A 14,090-nucleotide genomic window follows, 5' to 3' on the forward strand; every position below is an offset into this window, starting at 1 on the left:
AAACTTGTACAATAAGAATAAGTTCATGTATTATGTATACATTATCATTTTTTAACTTAAAAATAATTATAGGAAAATCACAGTAGCTACTCAGTAGGCAGCTGTTTGTGTTCAGTAATGAGGGTTAAGAGGAAGGAACTTATGAACAGGTAGGAATTCTCAAAGTAAAAATATTACTACTTTGGATTCAGAAAAATATGTTCTCCTGAGAAGGTTAAAGTATGCTTGTTCAGTCTATTTTCAATGCTGAATGCTAAGGACATAAAGCAATAGCAATAGATTTTTTAAACTGCTAGCTTTGTGTTATATTATCTGGCTTTTCTCCTCCAACAGCTTGTCCAATGAGTTATGTTTCCCTAAGGTTCTTATTAAATCACTTTGCATTCTCTGAGCACACACCATATGGCAGTGAAGGGAGCTGGGCCCAGTACTGGGTGATAGAGGGAGAAAGTCTGATATGAAGGTAATTAAAATCTGACTAGATTATCTTTAGGCATATGAAACATTCTGTATAAAAAAAGAATCACTAAAGTGTTTCTATAGGTTCTGGAATCTTATCTGTTTCATGTATTTTTCTTTTTTACTTTAAATGAATTCATTCTCATTCCTGTCTAGTATGGTATTATTATTATTATTTTGCAAATAGAACTGAGGCCTAGAGAGTTTAAATGATTTCCAGAGACTTCAAGATGAATTCTAGAACCAACTCTAGGACTAATAGTTCTTGAAATATATTTATAACTTGTTTAGAGAATTGTCAGTGAAAATCTAGCTGTTTTGCTGTGAGCTGGCTACACTGTAGGCAGGAACCGAAAAATTTTGGGGGGTGGGTTTAGGAATATGTTGCAGGCACAATTCTATGGACACATGGTTCCAGTGTCAACTGGATGTCTACTTATTGTTCTACATCTCATGGTTCTCTAAAATTAAGTTACTTTTAAGAATTTTCTGAAAGTAACGGTTCCTTTCCCAAGAAAAAATACTATATGCTCAGAAGCTCTATGCTGGTAATTATTGAATAAAGATATACCTCAGCTATCTTTATCTAAAAGATTTGGTCAATTCTTTTCTTCACTGCCAATAATACAACTCTAGTGTTCTTGACATTTATGAACTAATTACTATAAGTATCAACAAATCTTAATTTAATTTTCTATTTTTAAGCTTACTCTTCCCCCCACCCCGCTTTTTTTTTTTTTTTTTTTTGCCCACCTGCAACTGTCTTGATCGAGTTATAAAGCTTACACTTTAGTTATAGAAAAATACATGATCATGGCTGGAAAAAACTGAAATCATGCTTAAGTTACTAAGATTAAAAATAAAAGTCTCCTTACTATTCTCCACTCCTCCTACCCAGGCTACAGTTTGGTATGTACCTCTCTAGATTTTAAAATTCTGATACAAATATCTACACACTCAAATTGTAAACAAAATGGGATAATACCAGACCTGTTATTCTTTTCTCTTGACTATATATTACAGACATTCTTCCAAATCAGTCCATAAAAAGTGAATCCCTCCTCGCCTTCAACATTTAAGTTTTAACTTCCCTGCTACTATAACTGGAGATCCAGTCTAACTGACAGTATCTCCTCTCATCTAGCTAAAATTTACACACTCTTCAAGAGCTTTACAAACATGGGTCTATTTTAAAGAATATTGTGAATAAACACCAAGGAGCAGAAATTACAACATCATAAATCTTCAGTGAGCCAGTGAACTTGGCGTGTTGTGACATTAATCTTCTTTAAGGAGTTAATCTTAGTTCATCTTCTTTAAGGAGTTTCTTGGTTATATAAGTTATTAATACATTTAGTTAATTAGAACTTTTTTCTAAAAAAAACACAACTAGCTGAAGTTGACTTCTTTTGCGCTTTATCAAGGCAGGCTGGTAGATTGTATAATAAAGAGAGAAGAATGGTTTCTCCTCATCCACACTTAGAAAGACACATTGTTAGGATTACCAGACAGCCCAAGAATTGATTTAGTAATTGATTAGCCCTACTAATATCAATAATATGTTATCATTTTTAAACAAGAAAGAATGAGATAAGTTATAACAATTATTCAAGGAAAACAAGTTACTTTTACAAATTAGAAAAAATATACACAAAAATTATGTAATAATTGAGGTTTTGGCAAAAATAAATGAAAAGTGACATAAAGAAAAATACTGATATAACAATTTATCAATTATTACTCTTACTCCAATTTGTTAAAGTTGAAATTATTTTTATGATCAATAACTATGAAAGAGTAAGGATTATCTTTAATGATTTATGTATATCATCATCAAAAACATAACTATTATTCATTTCTTGAATAGTAGCTTTCATTTAAAATCCATTGTATTGCCATTTCCCAGCATCCTAAAACTCTAAAAATTGGCTAAAACTCTTGCAACTTGAGAAAATGTTCCATTTAAATATGCCTACAGTTTGAAACTTGAAAAGCTGAGAGTAAAACTGAGGCACAATAAAATATTTACCTGTACAAATGATTAATATACGGGTTGACTCCCAAGGAATTCATCCAGTTCCGAAATGTCCTCTCTTCCTTGCTCTCCCCTAAGGTAGACACAAGCTCACACTGATGACTCCGGACAAAAGGAATCAGGAACTATATGTTAAACCATTCTGGCAGGTACCAACTGGTCAAACCTACCTTGCCATGGTTCATTAGATACGACAGTTTCTTTAAAGGGAGAAAAAAAGGTCTCTTAATGCCAAAATCCCTTTTCCCACTATCTAGGAAGCCATTATTTGCTCTAAATCTCTCCTTCTAGATTCCCTCTGATGTCTGTGAACTAGTACTGAGCCATGGGTTTCTCTGCCTAGAAACATAACAGAGACACTTCTGTGATCTATAATTATGATTAGATGCAAAAGGGATTGGCTAAACATAAATGAAAACAAAGTATTTTATCAGTCATGATAACATTAGTACATTAAACACAAATAGAAAAGTTATACCTTTCCTGATGCAATGTTTCTAAATTTGTACAAATTATGGTTTTACACAGGAAAGTTTCTCAGCCCACAAACCTACACTTTACACCATTCACTGAAGAAGAGAGGGGATTACAGGTAAACATAAAAACACACAATGAGGGGAATATAACTATTTTACAGGCTTCCTGAGTTAGTTTAAATTGTCATTACTGAAAATATATAAGGAACACAGACCCAAAACAGGTTGATAGGAAAGACACATTTCATTATAGTCAGTTCCTTGACCTCAAAGATCCCCTCAGGGAAGTAACTCCTGCAGGTGCTGTTATTATTCTTTTTTTTTTTTTTTTTTTTTTTGAGACGGAGTTTTGCTCGTTACCCAGGCTGGAGTGCAATGGCGCAATCTCAACTCACTGCAACCTCCACCTCCTGGGTTGAAGCAATTCTCCTGCCTCAGCCTCCCAAGTAGCTGGGACTACAGGCGTGCGCCACCATGCCCAGCTAATTTTTTTTTTTTTTTTTGTATTTTTAGTAGAGATGGGGGTTTCACCATATTGACCAGTAAGGTCTCGATCTCTTGACCTCATGATCCACCCGCCTCGGCCTCCCAAAGTGCTGGGATTATACGCGTGAGCCACTGCGCCTGGCCAGGTACTGTTATTAAACCCTACCTCCCTGAGCATTCTCTTCCCAACAGTGCTTACATCACCTATAAGGAAAATGTGGGTTATGGTATACCATAAAGTGAGCAGGGATGTGGGCTGGCTCTGCCACTGTCTACCTTCTACTCGTCTCCTGATTGCAAATAGTCCTAAGTAATTATTATGATTATTTGTTCTTCAGCAAAGTTAGTGGAGAGTGGAATGGCCTAGTTTACATCTTATCACCAGACTCCTGAAAAACTGAAACATTTATAGCTCTCATCTCTTCTAAATTATAGGTATGTTCAAGTCACTCTCTAGCTTTTGGCCCATATGAGACTCACAGGACAATTTGGCACATAAATCTACCTACAATCATCTGCGTTCCAGGGGCTCCTTCATATAGAGCTATTGCAACAGTCATCCTCACATTAAGTGCCAAAGACAGTATAAATCTACACACCCAGGATAGAACCCAAGCCTTGTAAGATCTAAAGGATTCTGTTATTTGTATCAACTGTTCAGGAAATAAACTACCCACTATAGTTTCATGTGGTTTCAATGCCATTATTCCACAGCTTTCCCAGAATCTGCTTTAATTATTGCTCTATTACATAGCCCTATAATTTCTTGCTTAAATTTTGTTTCCTCTGGTCTGCATAAAAGGTAACTACTGATCAGTCTGTTGTATCTGCTACCACCACTTTATAACGAACAGTCTATATGAGAATCTTTTTTTAAGAAGAACCAAGCTGAACTAAATATTTCCAGAATCCAGGCCAGCCTTATTTGTAAGAATTATTAAACAAGTACAAATTAAATCTATGAACTGTCCCCAAAGTGACATAAATATAAACATACTGTGATCAATAGCTCGATGCCTGTGATTTGAATTTACCTCTCAGTTGTTTCTCTATTACTATCTGTTATAAAGCTATATATATATTTTTTTTTTCTAATAGAGAAGTTTTACATTATTTTCATCTAGGAAAATTTAAATGTCTTAAAATTATGAAGATTAATAGTGCCATAATGGTTTCATTTTTAATTAAAATATCCAAATTTTGTTGAACCTAATGATGCAATGAATAATACTTTAAAATAACTAGACCTGCATTTTGATAGAGTTCTGAAACTATCCTCAGCAGTTCATATTTCTTCCTATTGTTCTCAATTGATTATATAATTATTTTAATTTTTGAAACCTGGAAAGTAAAAGATTTTATAAATGAGCATTTATTTATCTAACAACATTTCGAAGTGTCTTGGTAAATAAATGCTCAAAGTTAGAAGCACTATGCATTTGTGCAAGAGCCATGGTAAAGCATTACAAAAACATATGTATTCCAGATTGGAAAATGTTTTCTGGATTACAGACAGCTAAAGCAATCTTAGAAGTAAAATCTGTTTTTCCTCTAGACCTGATATCCAACTTCAAGAAGTAAAATCTTAATTGCTGATCTACAAGATTGAAAGAACTATAAAACATTCTTTTCATTTGCAGGCTCAAGTTGACATCAACCAATTAAAAAATAGCAATAAATATAACAAATATATTAAAAGTAGGCTATTAAAAGGGAAAAAGGGAATTAACATATATTTAACACTCAATAAATGTGCTGTGACATATGAAGTGCTTTCCTCCTCCTTCCCTGACATACCTTATTCTTTCATTCACAATCACATTTAGCTTGCTCTGTAACTCTTCAAATTAAGTTTATTAGTCCTGTTTTATATATTTTTTTTTAAAAAAGGCTCACAGGCGTTACTCAGATAAAACAGTGGAGCTATGATTTGAACAAAGTCTAATAATTTGTGGCCTATGTACCTTCTGTAACCACAAATGAATTCTGAGATGATCTTTCTATACGTAGCCCACATATCTGACTCAATTTGATGTGAAGGTTTAATATTTAATTGTTTTCCTTAATTCCCTAGAAAATTCTCTGCCAATGAGGACATACTAACGTATGAATTTGGGATGTGATAAGATCAAGCTTCAAATTTCATAAGGATATATAAAAACACAAATTTACAGAGGAAAATAATCCAATGACAGACAAAGTCAAATACATTTTTGGCAGATGTATGAGGACATACATATGTTCTAAATAAAGATGACTGATAAATATTTCCCATGTTATTTTAATAGATATAGTAAATAATAATGGAAATATTTAGCAATCCTATTCACACTGAAAAATTCCAAAAGCATGCTGAACACTAGCAAAAGAATTCAAACATGAAAAGTAAGAGAGCGAGCAAGTTGGAAAAGATATCTAGCAAGAATTCAGTGACTATAAAAAGCAGATCATTTTTAATATGCCACTCTAAACAATGCCTTCTACTGACAGAGGGATTTTTGAAATTTTCCAGACTGATAAAAACCTAGTAGTGTTCCTTTTGCTTATTTTTTTTCAAGTTCTAATCTCTCACCCTAAATTTCTCTTTGCTGAAAAATACACAGTTTTGTCTGCTTTCCCTCTCAATTACATATCTATGTAGAAAATATAATCTTTATTTTATTTTACAGGACCTTTAAGAAGAATGAATTATTCATATTCTTCGAAGAATATATGAAGTCTGAAACGTCTTTCATTAATCACAAAACTAATTATGAGGTGACAAGGACATTGGAACTTTCGTTATGGCAGTCAAGGGGAAAAAGATCATGAAGTTGATTTCTCATTCTGTCTCACTGGGAAAGAAGGGAGTAATGGTGAGTTATGTGAGAGAATTGAATGAATACTGAGATCATGAATACCACACATCAAATTCTCCCTACCAATAATAATTCCTGCTTTCTCCAAACCAGGGAAACTAGCAAGAAAAATCTTTATTTATTTATTTTTTTTTTTGAGACAAGAGTCTTGCTCTGTCGCCCAGGCTGGAGTGCAGTGGCAATCTTGGCTCACTGCAACCTTTGCTTCCCGGGTTCTAGCAATTCCCTGCCTCAGCCTCCTGAGTAGCTGAGATTACAGGTGCATGCCACCATGACTGGCTAATTTTTGTATTTTTAGTAGAGACAAGGTTTCACCATCTTGGCCAGGCTGATCTTGAACTCCTGACCTCGTGATCCACCTGCCTCAGCCTCCCAAAGTGTTGGGATTACAGGCGTGAGCCACTGCGCCCAACCAAGAAAAATCTTAAGATCGGTGCCTTCTTCTGACAACTGCCTCTCCCTTCAACAATTGCCATTACCACTGCCACCATTTTTACTTTAAGTTCTGATATTAATGTGGGTGTTGGTATGTGTGAGAGTGGGAGAAAAAAGAAAGGCTGGGAAACAAAAAATGAGAAAGAACAGGTATTGAGAATGTTTTGTCATTATGATTATTTATAATATATTGTAAGCTTCAATGAGGTTCAGTAAATATAACATAGCTAACTGATACAAAATAATCTGTTACAGAACCTAAATGAATCCTTTCAATTATTACTTGTGATAAAAGATACATTTTATCACAGGAGAGGGATATAAATTTTACATCAAATCATGAAGTCCAGTTGTCAAAATTGAGTTCTAATGTGTTTACAACTATAATATTCCATCGTTATAGAAGGCAAATTAGTAGAAATTTTACAAAATCAAAGCTTTGTTCTGCTATTCTACTTAAGTTTCATTTGTGTTTCATTCTATGGGCATATTAAGACAGAAATAACACAGCATGAACAATGCAAAAAATAAAATATCAACCCAGATGGAAAGAATAAATGGAACTAATAAAAAGAACATTCAGAATGAATATATTTACAGATTATAGAAAAGTACTAAATACAGTACCTACATTAGGAGGGGTCAAATCTGCATTTCATGAAGCAAAATAGGAAAGTATTATATATTATGAGACAGATAACGATAGACCACACAAAAGACAAATAATGAACACTGTAATTTTTTTCATGTACACTGAAAACATTAAAAAGAGAACAATACTAGAGTCAAACTGGAGCTTTCAAAGGAGAAAAACACCTACAAATAATCATTTTTTTCTAATAGAGAATTCATTGCCCATATTGGTGGTAGAGCTGTTATGTGATCATTTATGAGAATATTTTAAATGTATGATAGTTTTCACTAACTTCTTATGGAGAAATGAAAGATATGTAAGATTTACCCCAGCATACTCTTTAAACCAAAACCAGCAACCACCTTCCATAATCAGAATTTTCAATACACATATCTACACACACTAAATTGCATTTCCTACCACAATCTCCCATCTCTGACAGTGAAGTAAGACAATACCGTAAGAAGATATAGTATACCATATACTAAATATAGTCAGTCAATTAAAGGCAGAAAGAACGCACCTTCCAGTAAATTCATATCGATGTCATTATTATTCGGCTTGTGCAGGCATGGGTATGTGTTAAACAGATTAGCCACAAAAGCTAAATTAAGTTTAGGATTGCCTGAAACCACATCTGCAGGAGTAACAAACTGCTTGCAGCCCAGTTTATCTGCTTCTTGAAGCATGAGTCCAGCACGCTTCAGGTCATTTCTCTCCTAAACAATAAAACAAAAATGGTCACAATTGAATTTTGATTGGCATAATTTTTATTGATATACATGTTTATAAGCAATTTATTTTCCACAAATAAATCAAATAATAACTCAAGATCAAATGTGTAGTAATTCCAAGGCAACTTACCCATTCCTTTTTAAAAATCAATTTATTTATTTTGAAACAGAGTTGAGACACTCCAGCTCTGGTGCTCAGGCTGAAGTGCAGTGGTGCAATCTTGGCTCACTGCAACCTCTGCCTCCTGGGTTCAAGTGATTCTCCTGCCTCAGTCACCTGAGTAGCTGGAATTACAGACACATGCCACTATGCCCAGCTAATTTTTGTATTTTTAGTAGAGACAGTGTTTCAGAATATTGGCCAGGCTGGTTTTGAAGTCCTGATTTGCCCAACTCAGCCTCCCAAAGTGCTGGAACTACAGGTGTGAGCCACTGTGCCCAGCAACCATGCCTTTGAGGTTAAAAGGAAAAAAGTCTCTCAGTTTCCTTGCTGGAATAACTGAGTTATATTTTACTCTTTTTGCTAAAATACTCAACAAAATTCTCAAATATTATATCAGTAAGCTCCTACTGGTCACACTGTAGGTAACTTATTTAAGGCCAGCTAGTAGAGTGCCCTCTGGATACCAGGCATAGTTATTGCACCCACTCTACACTGAGTGACATTTCCAGAAGGCTCTTGATGAAAAACAAGTTGAAGTACATATTTAAAAAATTAAAATCCTCATCTAAGAGATGACAGGGAAAATGGCAATAAAAGCTCGGTTCTCCCTCCGGAGATTTAAAAATTGTTTTTTATTCCACGATAAGTCGTTTTTAGGGGGAATGGGAGTTCAGACAAGCTGCATTTCAGAAATGCTGTCGTAATGGTTTTTAACACCTTTTACTCTTCTTACTGGTGCTATTTTGTAGGTTAAGGAACAATGTTGACAAGTTTTGTGGGACTTTTTATACACTTTTTTTAAAATCTCAAACTTCTATTTTTATGTTTAACATTTGCATTAAAATTTTTTTTTGTAACTGGAGCCACAACGTAACAAATATGGGGAAAAAACTGTGCCTTGTTTCAACAGTTTTTGCTAATTTTTAGGCTGAAAGATGACGGATACCTAGAGTTTACCTTATGTTTAATTAAAATCAGTATTTCTCTAAAAAAAATTTTTTTTTAAATTAAAATCTTAGGGAACAGCACCTTTCATAATTGCAAAACCCTGGAAACAAATGAAACAAGTCAAATGCCGGCCGGGCACGGTGTCTCAAGCTTGTAATCCCAGCACTTTGGGAGGCCAAGGCGGGTGGATCACGAGGTCGAGAGATCGAGACCATCCTGGTCAACATGGTGAAACCCCATCTCTACTAAAAATACAAAAAATTAGCTGGGCATGGTGGCAAGTGCCTGTAATCCAGCTACTCAGGAGGCTGAGGCAGGAGAATTGCCTGAACCCCGGGAGGCGGAGGTTGCGGTGAGCCGAGATCGCGCCATTGCACTCCAGCCTGGGTAACAAGAGCGAAACTCCGTCTCAAAAAAAAAAAAAAAAAAACAAGTCAAATGCCTATAAATAGGAGAGTAGATTAATGAATTTGTATATTCATACAATGACATATCCAACATGGGTAACTCTTAGAGATACAAGTTCAAAAAGAAGTACGAGAAAGTTAAGTATAACATGATAAACTTTAAAGGAAGTTAAAAAGTAAAATGAAGAATTTAATTTTGTAAGGGATACACTTGGATAAAGGGAAATTACATAAAAAGAAAAGCAAAAGAACAATGAACACAAGTTCCAAGACTCTGGTTACCACACTGGGCTAAGGCAGAGATGGAATAGGGAAGAACTGTACAGAAAATGTAATGTCACGGTCTTAGTTTTCCTGTTAGATTGAGAGTTCATGAGGCTTGTTACAATTTCAAAACAAACAACCACACACAAAAATAAATTTTAAAATGGGTATGCACAAACCCATATGAGAATATATAATGACTAAAGATGATAACCTACCTAATTCTGTGCACCAGAGTTGCAAAATAAGCAATAATGTAAAGGAAATCAGAGAAAGCAATAGATTATTAAATTAAGCAACAATGAAAAATTACCAATGTAGACATCAAAAAATGACAATATCTGGCCAGATGTGGTGGCTCATGCCTGTAATCCCAGCACTTTGGGAGGCTGAGACAGGCGATCACTTAAGGTCAGGAGTTGGAGACCAGCCTAGCCAACATGGTGAAACCCCGTATCTACTAAAAATACAAAAATTAGCCGGGCATGGTAGTGTGCACCTGTAATGCCAGCTACTCAGGAGGACCTTATTTAGATCTTAATTCAAATAAGCTTGAAAAAAAAAATGACCTTTATGAAGTAAGTGGAAATGTCAACATTGACTAGATATTTTGATGGTGTTACAGATTGTTGTAATTTTTTTAAAAGTATGATAAGGTATTGTGGTTTTACTTTAAAAGTGTCTTTATCTTTTAGAAATACATATTGAAATATTTATCCATGAAATGATATGATGTCTAAGATTTGCTTCAAAATAAATACAGGACAGGAGGGAAATAGGGAAGAAATAAGATTGACCATGAATTGGCAGATGTTGAAACTGAGAGATGAGCACATGATAGTTTAGTATACTAAGTCTGTTCTCTTCTGAATATATTGCAAACTTTGCATAGCATTGCAATACTGTGTTTCAAAAACTTATCATTATAATAATGTGAGATATAATTCATTAATAATGACTCAAGTTGCCTTAAAAACCAAATGTTATGGATATTGCACTTTAAGTACATGACATCTTTTCATACAGTCTGTTCTGACCAAATTTTAATGTTTAGAATTCAAGCTTGTCCAACTCACGGCCAGTGAGTTCCATGCAGCCCAGGACAGCTTTGAATGTGGCCCAACACAAATTTGTAAACTTTCTTAAAACATTATGAGATTTTTTTTACAACTTTTTTTTTTTTTAGCTCATCAGCTATTGTTAGTGTTAGTGTATTTTTTATGTGGTTCAAGACAATTCTTCTTCTAATGTGGCCCAGGGAGGCCAAAAGACTGGACGTCCTGGTTTAGATAGAACCATCCCTGGTATTTATAACTTATGCTAGAAGAATGAGATTCCTGGGAAACATGTTTAGTAGGTCAGAATCTGTATCAATCCTTCCTACACCACAAATACTAAGAATTTCTATTTTTTATTTTGTGCATTTCTAAATATAAGCTGGTAAAACTGATAAGTGATTGCTTAAAAATCTAACAACAGCTTGTTGCTTCCTTTCCTGGCATACACTGACAGTCACAAGAGCACCCTGGTGAGTTCCAATTACCTTGCACCAGGGAAACGTGTATGTAGGATTGATTCCACAAACACTCAAGGTCACAATTCTGCAGTTTCCTTTCTTCTGTCATGACAGCCAGTTGGCTTGACATGGAGGCTTGGAGCCTGGGGCATGGAAAACACTTCTGTAGAGCAAAGCGCCCAACTTGAATGAAGGGCTAAGGGCTCTACTGGGGAATGCTGCCTGTAGAGAGCTGTACTCTAAATTTGACTGTACCTGCTAGTCAAATTCAAATTCATAGTCAGAAAGTAGAACAGTGGTTATCAGGGCCTGGGGGAAGTGAAAAATGGGGAGTTATTGTTTAATGGGTATAGAATTTCCCTGCAGGTGATGAAAAGTTTGTAGAGATAGATATTGATGATAGTTGCACAACAATGCAAATGTACTGAATGCCACTGAACTATACACTGAAAATGATAAAAAAGGTAAATTTTTTATGTCTATTTTACCACAATATATTTTAAAAGTTAAAAATTGCACTCACATTAATTCCTGAAAGGTCAATGGCAATGGCAGGCCCATCTTCCCCACCTTTAGGGGCAATCTGATTAAGCAGATGAAAATAGGCTCTCGAATCCTTCAAGGAAAGATATGAAATGGCATTTTTAAAATGAATAAAATCATCATTGAATTTAGGGGAAGAAATTGCTCACACTGAAGAAATTTCCTCGATCTCAAATAATGGAATAACTTTAATAATACAGAATTACTCATAGGTTCCTGAATGTACCATGCTGTTTCACACTTCAGAGCTTCAAAACAATCCTGTTTCATACCTCAGAGTTTATAGTAATGCTGTTTCCTGCACCTGGATATCCTCCCTTAATTTTCCATTTGTTTGGACACCCAAACATTGACATCAGTTAAGATTCAGGTCAATTATTATCTCCAGGAAGCCTTCCCTGGATTCTCTAGGATGAACTAAGAATGCTCTTCTCTAGTGCATGACACCCCTTGCCTACCTCAGTAAGTAAACTGTGATCACACTATTAAATCATCTAATGTCATTGTCTCCAAAGATGAATATCATAGTTCTTCCCCATACATACATGAACTCTTCCCATCAAAAGGCAGAAGCTATTTCCCATCCTCTTTAATTTGGACGGGCCTTATAATTCACTTTGACCAAGAGAATGCTATGAAAGTGATGTTCTGGGGATTCCAATCCCAAATCTTAAGAGCTTCTGCTTTCCGTTTCAGTCTTAAAGTTAACCTCTACATAAAAAGTCCAGCTCTCTGAGACTATCATGCTGTGAGGAAGCCTGAGCTCACCATGTAGAGAGGGCTTGTGGAGGAGCACTAACGCACCAGACATGTGACTGGGGCCTTTGTGTACTTTTCAGATGAGCTCAACTGATAGCTGAATGTAACTGAGTTAGTAATCCTAGCCAAAACCATATGAAGCAGAAGAACCACCCAGCCAAGATGCATCAATCCACAAAATGATGAGAAATAATCATTATTTTAAGCAAGTTTTATATGGTTTGCTATATAGCAATAGGTAACTGAAATATTCCTCTAGTATATGTTTGTCTCCAAGTAGAATTGGCAAGCTTCTCAAAAGCTGAGTCTTTGCATCCCCTGAGCAAAATGCCCTGCAGGAAGGGCTGAATAAATGTTTGATTAGCATAATTTTAAGAGATTTCAGAATAAGAGAACTCTCCCAAATAAACTTTCAAAAATAATAGCATATAGTAGATGAAAGCAGAGAAATAAAATGCACTTCAAATTAACAGACTGTCCTCTAGGCCATTATGGAAAAAGGTTACCTGACTGAAGGTGGTAATATAGCTAAAGAGGGAACATGAATCAGAGCCACCACTGATTACTCTGGTGGGGCCAGGGCGGGGGGACATAAAGAAACATAAAGAAGAAAAAAGTCACAGGGACCTGGCTTGGCAATGCCCATCTAGGCAGTAACCGAGGGAAAGTTGTCGTTAGACAGAAATGCCTGTTATGGTTTCCTTAACAAGGTTCTCCCCTTAGAGAGAGGTGTTTTAAGCTACCTAGTTAAGGAACATACCTAAAGATCCCCCTTTTTTAACTGATTCCCTGTGCCCTCAGATAATCTGATTTCCTCTTAGCTGGTTATTGGCAAAGTGGGAGCAAGAGTGTTAAAGCAGTAAACAGTTATAATTATTAGTCCAAATGAACAGACTGACATACTCATTATAATCTAGCAGATCTGTGGCATATAAAATGAGAAAGTGTGTTTTAATCTGTTGAGGCTAGCACCTCCTTTCCTCTCACAGTCAGTTGTACTTCTTATTAAAATCCAACATATCTGGTTTTATAGAAAATATGTATTTTGTGAGTATAATTGGGGGATCTACTTCACACAGTAGTGCAAATTTTCATTTTCTATCCGAAGTGTTCTTGTGAAGTTAATTCAAATTTAAGTCTGAACTCCCTTTATTTTTACATTCCACATCCTTATTTCATGTCATAAATTTGAACATTTAAATATAAACCTTAATGTCTTGGCTGAAGTTGCTAATGGTATGCCATCCTGCATTGGTCAGATGGTAGTTCACCCATCGCAGCAGTAATTCCTCGGGAGAAAGCTTCATCAGCTCCTCTAGTTCCTCACCTTCCTTCAGCAATGCAATCAGAGCTGAGGAAAAGCGAAATGTAAG

The 14,090-nt window shown here is 35.4% G+C and overlaps 1 protein-coding gene and 1 long non-coding RNA gene across 6 annotated transcripts in view; one reads left to right on the forward strand and one right to left on the reverse strand.

The window, feature by feature from the left end:
• The window catches only part of LOC141585639 (uncharacterized), a 40,817-nt gene that overhangs the window by 19,963 nt on the left and 6,764 nt on the right, over nucleotides 1-14,090 (forward strand). Inside the window, exon 2 of the long non-coding RNA XR_012519231.1 lies at nucleotides 6,126-6,311. This is a non-coding gene — a long non-coding RNA (uncharacterized LOC141585639). The remainder of the gene's footprint in view (nucleotides 1-6,125; nucleotides 6,312-14,090) is intronic.
• The window catches only part of PLS1 (plastin 1), a 105,123-nt gene that overhangs the window by 15,513 nt on the left and 75,520 nt on the right, over nucleotides 1-14,090 (reverse strand). For all 5 annotated transcript variants that reach the window (XM_074405799.1, XM_074405795.1, XM_003942571.3 and 2 more), the window contains exons 8-11: nucleotides 13,926-14,068; nucleotides 11,939-12,031; nucleotides 7,907-8,102; nucleotides 2,489-2,567 (exon numbers count right to left, since the gene is read on the reverse strand). In XM_074405799.1, coding sequence (XP_074261900.1) covers nucleotides 2,489-2,567; nucleotides 7,907-8,102; nucleotides 11,939-12,031; nucleotides 13,926-14,068 — 511 coding nt within the window. The remainder of the gene's footprint in view (nucleotides 1-2,488; nucleotides 2,568-7,906; nucleotides 8,103-11,938; nucleotides 12,032-13,925; nucleotides 14,069-14,090) is intronic.

Source organism: Saimiri boliviensis, chromosome 9, assembly GCF_048565385.1.
Source record: "Saimiri boliviensis isolate mSaiBol1 chromosome 9, mSaiBol1.pri, whole genome shotgun sequence".
In the NCBI taxonomy this organism is placed as follows: Eukaryota; Metazoa; Chordata; class Mammalia; order Primates; family Cebidae; genus Saimiri; species Saimiri boliviensis.